This window comes from Primulina huaijiensis, chromosome 13, assembly GCF_012295235.1.
Source record: "Primulina huaijiensis isolate GDHJ02 chromosome 13, ASM1229523v2, whole genome shotgun sequence".
Classification (NCBI taxonomy): Eukaryota; Viridiplantae; Streptophyta; class Magnoliopsida; order Lamiales; family Gesneriaceae; genus Primulina; species Primulina huaijiensis.
In genome coordinates, this window is record NC_133318.1 from 1,573,083 (window position 1) to 1,583,997 (window position 10,915).

Sequence of the window (10,915 nt, forward strand, 5' to 3'; positions counted from 1 at the left end):
GTTATATGTGTATAATGTAATCCAGTAGAGAGCATTGATAGTTTTTCAATCACATATTTCTTTCCTGATTTATATGTGGTAAGACACATATATTTCTCATTCCCTTCATTCATTGTTTGAGTATCATACCCATGGGAATATATATCATTAAAATTCAACAAATTTCTTTTCGATTGTGGTGAATATAAAGCATCATTGATCAAAAATTTTGTACCATTATGTAACAAAAATTGTGCTTTACCACAACCTTTAATCCAGTCTACAGGACCTGATATTGTATTCACCATTGTTTTTGTTGGTTTTAGTTCCAATAAATATCTTTTATCTCGGAGGATAGTGTGTGTTGTACCACTATCAGGTATGCAAACTTTAGCTTGTTTCATAGCATTTTCCATATTTGAACTTCAAAAAAAATATGCAATGAAATAAAATTATTGACAATAAAATACAATACAATATAACACACTATAAAACATTATCATACGAATACATAAAAAANAGAACTTTCAAATCTTTTTGAGTGATTCTCATTAACACTCATATTCTCATTATGCCTTTTCGGTGGATGGTTTGGGACGCTCTTTTGAGATGAGTTATAGAAATAACTATCTCGATTATTTTCAAAACCACGGCTGCGTCCACGACCACGACCACTTCCACGTCCACGTCCACGACCACGACCACGACCTCGATTTTGTCCTCGACCAAAATCTTGTCTATAACTTTGATTTTGGTTTCCAGGTTTAAATTCATTTTTGCTTACGACATTTACTTCAGGAAATACCGTTGAACTAGTAGGTCGTGCCTGATGATTTCTCATTAACAGCTCATTATTCTTTTCCGCCACGAGAAGACAGGCGATGAGTTCAGAATATCTCGCAAATCAACGCACTCTATATTGTTGCTGTAGAGTTATATTTGATGCGTGAAACGTGGAAAAGGTTTTTTCAAGCATTTATGATTCTGTAACCTCATGTCCACAAAATTTTAATTGCGAGATTATTCGATATATCGCCGAATTGTAATCACTGACTTTATTAAAATCTTGGAATCTCAACGTATTCCATTCATCCCGGGAGGCCGGAATTATAACTTCCCTTATATGTTCAAATCTTTCTTTTAATCTTTTCCACAGAGCCATGAGATCTTTTTCGATGAGATATTCACATTTCAAACCTTCATCAATATGTCGGCGCAAAAATATTATAGCTTTTGCTTTTTCTTGTGATGAAGATATACCATTTTCTTTAATAGTCTCGCTTAGACCCAATGACTCAAGATGCATTTCTACATCTAGAGTCACTACAAGAAAAAAGTCCAAAGACAACGGTGGAAACCCGTTGTCGTAGGTCATTTAAAATCGTTGTTAAAGGCCCTGTGATTATAGGTTGCGCTCGAAGACAACGGTGAAAAACCGTTGTCGTAAAAGGCCAATAACTATGGTTAAACATCGTTGTCGTAGGTCTTATACAACCATTGTTAAAAGCCTTGTGGTTAAAAAGTGTGCTGAAATACAACGGTGAAAAACCGTTTTTGTAGACGTCAAACACAACGGTGAAAAACCGTTGTTGTAGGTCTGTAAAACCGTTGTTAAAAGCCAAGTGGTTAAAAGGTGCGCTCAAAGACAACGTTAATAAACCGTTGTTGTAGATGTATAAAGACAACGTTGATAAATCGTTGTCGTAGCTCTTAAAAACCGTTGTCTTATAACAACGACAACGGTTTTTAACCGTTGTCTTTTATCGTATTCGACTACAGTTAATCAATGTTTTTAAACCGATGTCTTTCGCTGCAATATACAACAGCTTTACAACATTTTAAATCTGTTGTCTTTGGATTTGATTTACGTCATTTTAAAACTGTTGTCTTATATATAATATTATATTTAAACCATAAATAAATAAATAAATTAATTAATTAAAAAAAAATTGGGTGTAAAATAATATATCAGTTAAACCCTTATATAAAATCAATTCAAACATCAACATATATACTTGATCAAGAACTACATGCATGAATTACAATAGAAATATGTCATTCATAGACTTGTAATTTACCAAACCAACAATTAAAAAAAGTATGTAACCATATTCCAAAAATTTTTAGACAAGTTCACAAAAATAAAAATACCCTACAACCAAGACTTGCACATATCAACTCCAAAATATCTTATGTAGCTTGTTGGAATGAATTTCTCTGCCCGTGCATCTTCCAAAACATCATTACAGTGCCTGTGAAAATAAAAACCACATAATTTTAATCAGGGCCTAGAAAATTTTTGGCATAACCTCCCACAAGTAGGACATACCAGAAAATTTAAAAACACACAACAACAATATATATTCAAAATAAATTTAAATACGACCATACACCACACCTATCACCTACACAGCCAGACCATACATCACACCTATCACCTAAAATTATCACATTCTTTCAGCATATCCCGAAAGCAATGAAGAGATCTACATGTCATGAACCAACAAACGTGCAACAAAAAAAATCACATGTCCTACCTATTCATAAATATGATCATGTATGCATTCGGCTAGCTCGGTGCGAACCTCATCAATTTCTTCCATAAAATACTCCGTTTTTGTGAACTATGAACACACACAAAAAGTATATTATTAAAAAAACACAACTTAATGAATTTTCAAAATGATAAGTAGCTAGATAACTTGTAATTATTTTATATAAGCAAGATAATATTACTATCGATCGTAGTGAATCCCCCTCAAAAGTTGCAACTTCTTCAGTAATCTGCCTCATGAATCTCATCACGTAATAACCACATTGTTTTGCATCCGGTTGCTTAGGAGCCTATGTTAAAAAATGTCAAATTGTTAATGACAAATTTACACATTAAAAAATTAGCTTGAATGAGAAATTCACATACATTTATGACTTCCCATTGTACACGCTTTCTTCCTTTCCTTCCTTTATTTGAGTTAAACAATGTCAACGCCCTTCATTAACATTGACCATAGTTGATATATGAGTGTTTTTTCATTAAATGAAATGCATAATTAAAATGGAATATGAACTCACATTTCCACAACATATTTCCAATCCTCATCACGAATGCGATCCACAAAATAAACAATCTCCTTATAAGGCTCGATGACAGTGAGAGTCCAATGAAAACTACACATGAACATAATAAGTGTATGCAATTCACTAAAAAAACAATTGAAAATTATATTAGGATCTTACTTACCCACAACAACTTGGAACCAAAACCAATTGATTCATTGCTGCACCACTTAGCATATCCGCTAAAGAACTCGCCCTTTTGTTCAACTTTTCAGTTTTACCTGTTTTGTCGTGTGCATTATGTTGCAAATTTGGGATGCTGTATGGATTAACGAATCTGAATTTGTCAATCTTGTTTTCTTTCACATCTTTTTATAAAGATGTCTGTCATTTCAAGTAAAAGAAAATCAAAACTACACTACATACTAAACTAACAAATTATATTCATCTTATATAATATAATAATATAAGAAAAGAACAAACAAACTTTAAGTTAATCGAAGACTTACCAAATGTAGACAACTACACAATTTCCTGAAATTGGTTCCAAGTGATACAAAAGACTGATGTCCTCAAAGTGCAAGTTAACTTCATAATCATCTGCAAATACTTCATGATCTAAAAGAAATGCTAATCTCATTTCATTTTCAAGGGCTCTCTTACAATAACAATACACCATGCGCACTGCTCTTGGCACATTTGATGACAAAGTCTGGTTTCTTTCGACACTGACAGTTTTGTTCTTTTGACGCTTCTGATAATTGTATTGTAAACATGTTCGATAGGTGCAATACTGGAGAATTTGACAGACATTTACTTTGAAATATAAGCATACGTGTACCTCTTGTCGTAGCATTATCAAATGATTTGGCCAAGCCACATGTGTTCCTACGGCATCACCAATATTTTCACATTCATTGGGAATCGGAACTGGCAAAAGGGCTGTTTTTTGCATTGCTTCATCAATGGATACACACATGCAATTTTGAGGTAATGGAACACCATGAAGCAAGTTATTAGCTCCATTGACCTCGACAACTGTTCCATATGTAACAATGTATGCGCTAGAATCCAATGTCAAAATAATCGGTTTCCTCTGAAAGACAAATAGTTATGTCAATGAATTGTACTAACTCTTTAGTTACAAAATATTAAGTACTATATAACCACAACAAATTATATACCTGTAAAGCAACATATTTTTCCACAACTTTCATTTCAACATCATTCAAATCTTCATAACTGGGGAAAAACTTGTCGATTTTCATTTCATTTTCATTCACTTGATGCAATTTTACCGAGCAACTTCCTTTGTCATCAATCTTACTATCCCATGCACCTTTTTTGTAGACAATTGCTTCAAGTTTTTGAATGCGTGTATCTTGCTCTTGAATTTATTTTCTAGCCTCTATCAACTCTTTTTTTTGCTCAATCATTAGCTCTCTGTCAACATCCTCAGTCTTCCAACTTCTACCAACATTGAAATATAATGTTGAGGTGATGTGACCTCCAACAGCTCTCACACGTCCACCATGTTCATCTGAATTGAGGGCTTTCGTGAGAATATCCTTTTTTGTCCCTGTTATTTGAAGTTTCCTCTCACGTTTTTGTTGTATGTAATCATCCAGTCATCCACTTGAAAATATTAATTATTTCAAAAGGTTTCATTAAAATAAAATAATTGATTTTTATTAGTTTGCTCACAATCTTTTCTACTGTTATTTGCAACTCCTGACCATCAAAATCTCCTTATTTATTCAATCGCCCTTTTTTCCAAATAATAGCTTTGTTGATATCATCATCGTCACACAATTCACTTGCCTACATACAAGAACAATCAAATGATATTTGTCAAATAGGTTAAATGTTGAAGGAAAAAAAAAAGCAAATGCAATGATATATATCACATGCTAGGAAAAAAAACAGTCACTCATGTTACAAGTATTCATGCGAAGGAAAGAAACAGTCACTTCTTGGACGGCACAATTGTTGAAATATATTTACTATTTCTTCAGCAAATTGTGCATATCCCTTACGAGCAAGGCGATGAGGGTATATGTTCTTCTTCTTTCTTTCCTTCTGTTGATCACTTAGTTCTTAGTCAAGTGAAGAATTACACATATCAAATTTTTTTTAATTCGTCAAATACTTAATGGTGGACTTATTTTCAAAAAACAAAAAAAAAAGATACTTACAATGAATTTATCATACGTGTGATTCATTACAAAAGAAATCCAGTCATCTCGTGCAAGACCATAGCCAGTAGATGGTTGATCCAACTCCTCTGGTTTATCAACCTTGTTCGAAATGAACGTTCGAGTGAGATGTGAGATTTAAATTGACGCCACTTATTATTTGCCGAACTTAAACATCCTTTTTTCCAGCTTGGGGGAACATCAAACGTCAACTGTAAAACATCAAAATTGTAAATACATTAAAAAGAATGACATAACATAAGATATATATAAACAATACGAATATCAATTGTGAAAAAACAATAGAACTTACATTAACAGATTCCCATATCAATTCTGTCACTTCACTTGGAACTTGCTTCCATGTCTTGTAAGTTATCTTAATTTTTTCTCGAGCAAGCACACCAATATAACTCTGCATTGGAGCAGCAGCTTCTCCTACTGGTTGTCCAAGTAGATTGAATCTTACCTCCTTTCAAATTCCCTGAACCCTCTGCCTAGAAAGCTTCTCCAGATGTGTTCGACCTCTAGATGTTCTTGTTGTTTCAGTGTCTGTAGATCCCAACATTTCCTTTCCATCAAAACTCTTGTATGTAGAAATAGATTCAAATTTTTCTTTGCCCTTCCCAATCAATGGAGGCTGTCCTAATCTCTTACTCGATTCATGAATTGTATCATCATCATGAGACCCAATTTTAAGCTTTCTAAAAGATGTCATAGAGTCCAGATTTAACATGCTCAACAAAAAATTGAAAGAAACATATCAATATAGAAATAAATACACAATATATACAACAAAAAATAGGATAAAAAATTCATTTTCAATAGAAATTCAACAGATACAAAGATAAATAAAAGTATAACTTCAATATTGTCTACAAACTCCTACTCAAAAGCAAATTACATATCAATATTGTCTACAAATACATCTTCAAAAGTAAAATATCTTTGGTTAAACATTGTCGACCCAAGTCCCATCACAATCTTCACGAAGCCATGATGGTTCATTGTCATATGCTCCGTCAACACCCATTGATGGTAACCCTCTGGTAAAAGATTGATAGTCAATTAAAGTGTCTTCAAATTCATCATCATCAACGTGTTCAAATGACTCTCTAGTAGAAGTTGCAAGTACAATACTCCATTCAGGATCTTCAGGATCTTCAATGTAAAATACTTGCTTTGCTTGACTTCCCAAGATAAAAGAGTCGGATTTGAATCCAATTCTTCTCAAATTTACCTATGTGAAACCAAGATCATCTACTTTAATACCATTATTATTCTCCACCCAATTACATTTGAACATTGGAATTTGAAATTTGTGGTAATCGAGTTCTCATATTTCTTCAATAACTCCATAAAAAACCATCTCTGAAACAATTGGGTTTTTATCCTTGGCACTGGCAACTTGCATTGTCTTTGCGACTAAGCTTACTCCAGAGTTTTGAGTAACTCGTATATCATCACGTTCTTTTGTAACATATGTAACCCCATCAATCAGATAACTAGAATACTTTAACACTTTGTTGCTAGGTCCATGCGCCAACCACTTCAATCTTTTTGATATTTGATGGGTGGAACGGTCAACTAAATGTGCAACCTATATTTCACAATGCCATAAATTTAGATTTACGTAAGATACCAAGAGTTGTATGCATGTTAATATCTAGTATTTTGGAACTTACAGTATCACGCAACCAGTTAGTAAACCTTCGGTTATACTCATCTTGTAACAACTTTTTGGACTTGACTTTATGAGGAAATCTTGATTTCAAATCCACCATGTGTTCCCTAATTAAATAATTTCTAATAGATAAACCAATAGAATGTATGCAAAGTGCATGAAAGAATTGATAGGTTGGAGATCTTACTCGACATAAGGATCAATTTCAACATCATTTGTCAATACATAAAGATGTGCTTGTTGCAGCTCATCATGACTAGTGAAGTGAACAACTGCTCCCGATAAAGGCTTAGTAAGTTCTACTTCTCGATGCCTTGATGGTATCCCAATTGTGTGGACATTAGATAGATAATCTGAGCAAAATTCGACAGCCTCTTCAGCAATGTAACATTCGGCTATACACCCTTCAGGCCGATTGCGATTGCGCACGTAACCTTTCAAAATCTTCATAAATCTTTCAAATGGGTACATGTGCCTATACCAAACCGGTCCACACAATTTGACCTCCCGGACAAGATGAACAGTTAAACGAATCATTATATCAAAAAATGAAGGGAGAAAGTACTTTTCAAGTGAACACAATATCAACACAATCTCTCTTTGCAAGTCATCCAATTTTAAGACGTCTACCACTTTACTATACAACACATTGAAGAAGAAACACAGCCAGGTTATAGTATCTCTGACATGTTTTGGCAAGACACCGCGGATGGCTACTGGAAGCAATTGTTGCATTAAAGTGTGATAGTCGTGTCTTCAGGCCAACAAGTTTCAAATCCTTCATCGACACAAGGTTTCTAACATTGGATGAGTAACCTACAGGTACCTTTACTCCCGACAAAGAATTGCAAATACTTATTTTCTCATCCTTACTTAGTGTGTAACATTTTGCTGGCAAAAACGTTTTCTTCTCCCCAATCCTTGGTGCCAATTCAGTCCTTAAATTCATTTCCAGAAGAACTAATCTTGATGCTACTCCATCCTTTGTTTTTCCTGGAACATCAAGTAATGTACCGATGAGACTTTCACAAACATTTTTTTCAATGTGCATCACATCAAGAACATGTTGAACATGTAGATCTTTCCAATACTCAAGTTCAAAGAATATTGATTTCTTTTTCCAGCATGTTATCCCGTCATCGTTCTTTGACTGAAGCTTTCCGCTGAATTTTCCACAATGATAATTAATTCTTTGAACTCTTTCTAAAATTTCATTGCCACTCAATGGTTTTGGTTCGAGATTAAATTTTTGCTTCCCATTAAATGCTTTCTTTTGCCTTCGATAAGGATGACTTAAAGGTAGAAACCTTCTATGGCCTGTATATGACATTTTTCTACAATGTTTCAACCTTGTCGAATATGTTTCTTCTGCCCAAATAGGACATGCAAGATATCCTTTCACAACACATCCAGACATGTTCCCATATGCAGGAAAATCATTGATTGTCCATAGTAAAACAGCTCTAAGAGAGAAACTTTCTTCTCGATATGCATCATATGCTTCAACACCTTTATCCCATAAGCATTTTAAGTCATCAATAAGAGGTGCTAAGTAAACATCAATATCATTACCCGGTTGTCTAGGACCAGATATCAACAAAGTGAGCATCACAAATTTTCTCTTCATACACAACCATGGTGAAAGATTGTATGTGATCATTAAAACAGGCCAACAACTATATGCAGAACTCATAAAACTATGAGGATTTATCCCGTCTGCTGATATAGCCAATCTAATATTTCTTGGCTCATAAGCAAAATCTGGCCACATGCGATCAACTAATTTCCAAGAGGGCGAATCAGCTGGATGACGCAAGTATCCATCACGAATTCTTTTATCAGCATGCCAAGTTAACTCCTTGGCTATCGCCTTATTCCGAAACATTCTTTGAAATCTTGGAATAGGTGGGAAATACCACAAGACCTTTGCAGGAATTCCTTCCTTTACCTTCGATTTGTTGCCCAACTTCCACCTTGACGTCCCGCAAGTAGGGCAATTTGCAAAATCTTCGTACTCCTTCCGGTATAAGCTACAATCATTAGGACAAGCATGAATTTTCACATAGTCCATCCCTAATGCACATAAGCTTTTCTTTGCATCATACAGAGACGAAGGCAATTCATTGTGATCTAGAAGCATTTCTCCAAACAAAATAAGTAGATCAGTGAAACTTTTATCACTCCAACTATATTTTGCCTTCAAGTTAAATAATTTCACAACTGCAGATAACTTTGTGAATTTAGCACATCCAGGATATAAAGATTTATCTGCGTCTTCAAGTAGCTTATTGAATTGGCTTGGATTCTCAGCATAACTTTCATATACACAATGCACCATATCTATAGGTTCCTCACTAAATGATTTGTGTTCATCTTGTCCTACATGATCTATCATTTATCATTCATTGAGTTTCTTTTCGTAGATCTTTCTCCATGACATATCCATGTATGATATGTCAAATCCATACCATTACAATACAAATTTGCCCTGATAGTTTCAACATTTTTCTTCCATAGATTACCACATCTTCACATGGACAAGGTATTGCATCAGGATGGATAGCATTTTTTAGCATAAACTGCAAGAAAAACTCTACTCCAACATCAAATTCATGTGATAGCCTATCTTTTGACATCCATTCTTTGTCCATACTTGGTACAACTACTCAGCTAACAATAAGCCCAACCCCTTCAAAACAATTTGAAATAATATTAAAAAATCTTTTATTGATAGACTATCTTTTTAATATATACACACACACACATGTATACATAAAGAGAATTTTGTTACAAACACCAAAAATTGTTTTAAACTTTATATTTAAATGATATAAGTTGGTTAATGGTTGAATTCATGTTGCTACTCCTTACCCAAAGTAGGATAGTAAGACTCCTGCGAACTTCCCAGATCAGCATACACCTAAAGGCGCTGGAAGTAGTTCACATTTCACACAAACACGCTCTGCATCTAATCTACATTACACAAAAGAACCACATTAATCATTTCTGCTTCAAATACAAATCATTTTCTTTCAATGACAAGCAACAAATAAAAATAAAATAAGGTGCACCGATAACAAGATTTGTACTAACTTTACTTTAAGAAGTAAAAGGAAAATCACGCATAGGTTCCCAACCATTCAAAACTTTCAAGGAGGAACATAATTGATAATAAAATCAAGCATCAGCACTGAATTGCGAAGAGCCTAGAAGCGCACAACACCTTCAAACTCTTCGCCCTGTTCTTATCCAGTGCCAGATCCAGCAGCTACTTAAAACTACTTTAATACATCTCAAACAACCTCAAATGACCCAAATAATCAAGTGAAATTCTTACCCAAACGGATGACAAATCGTGCGCAGAATAGGACTAAGATTCACGACCTTGCCTTGCTCAAAACTACCGATTACCGTTGCAACGGTTTATTTAAACCGTTGTATTAGGCCCTAAATTTGTACATTAGACAACGATTTATAAAACCGTTGTGGTAGCTACTAAAAAAATCGTTGTCTTTCACTGACGATAATAAACAACGATTTTTAACACCATTGTCTTAGCTACATAAAAACGCGCTCATAGAGAACGGTATTAAGAACTGTTGTTGTAGCTACTAAAAAACCAGCTCATAGACAACGGTATAAAAACCGTTGTTGTAACCCATAAAGGACAACGGTGTTAAAAAAAACCATTGTCTTATAAAAATAAAAAAACAGCACAAAGACAACGGATTTTAAAACCGTTGTCTTTGCAACCAAATAGCACGCCCATTGACAACGGTTTTCTAAAACCGTTGTCGTTCACCCATAAAAAAAAAAAAAATTAACAAAGACAACGGTTTTTGTTAAAACTGTTATTAAAGGGAAAAAGACAACGGTTTTTGATAAAACTGTTGTCTTTTGAGTGTCGTTGAAAGAAAAATTTCTTGTAGTGAGTCCATGGCATATAATTTTTCTCCGTAATGTCGAGTGCAACAAATTCGAGCTTTGCCAAGTTTGACAT

The 10,915-nt window shown here is 34.2% G+C and overlaps 1 protein-coding gene and 1 long non-coding RNA gene across 2 annotated transcripts; both read right to left on the reverse strand.

Moving 5' to 3' along the window:
- Positions 1 to 1,990: 1,990 nt before the first annotated feature.
- Positions 1,991 to 3,396, reverse strand: LOC140990821 (uncharacterized). Its single transcript, XM_073460644.1, has 6 exons — positions 3,221 to 3,396; positions 3,052 to 3,147; positions 2,900 to 2,969; positions 2,716 to 2,823; positions 2,517 to 2,603; positions 1,991 to 2,231 (listed from the first exon to the last, which is right to left on the reverse strand). The coding sequence occupies exons 1-5, from the start codon at positions 3,271 to 3,273 to the stop codon at positions 2,517 to 2,519; spliced, it is 414 nt and encodes a 137-aa protein (XP_073316745.1). The 5' UTR covers positions 3,274 to 3,396; the 3' UTR covers positions 1,991 to 2,231.
- A 2,282-nt stretch (positions 3,397 to 5,678) lies between these two features.
- Positions 5,679 to 10,333, reverse strand: LOC140990822 (uncharacterized). Its single transcript, XR_012177720.1, has 3 exons — positions 10,259 to 10,333; positions 9,787 to 9,877; positions 5,679 to 5,935 (listed from the first exon to the last, which is right to left on the reverse strand). It is a non-coding gene; the product is annotated as an uncharacterized lncRNA (long non-coding RNA).
- Positions 10,334 to 10,915: the final 582 nt, after the last annotated feature.

Excerpts from the sequence above, each read along its gene's own strand:
- LOC140990821 (XM_073460644.1), bottom strand. The coding sequence starts at position 3,273 with ATGCTAAGTGGTGCAGCAATGAATCAATTGGTTTTGGTTCCAAGTTGT. Across the intron at positions 3,148-3,220 it reads TTGGTTCCAAGTTGTTGTGG|TTTTCATTGGACTCTCACTG; the intron begins GTAAGTAAGATC and ends GTTCATGTGTAG. Across the intron at positions 2,604-2,715 it reads GGGATTCACTACGATCGATA|TTCACAAAAACGGAGTATTT; the intron begins GTAATATTATCT and ends GTGTGTTCATAG.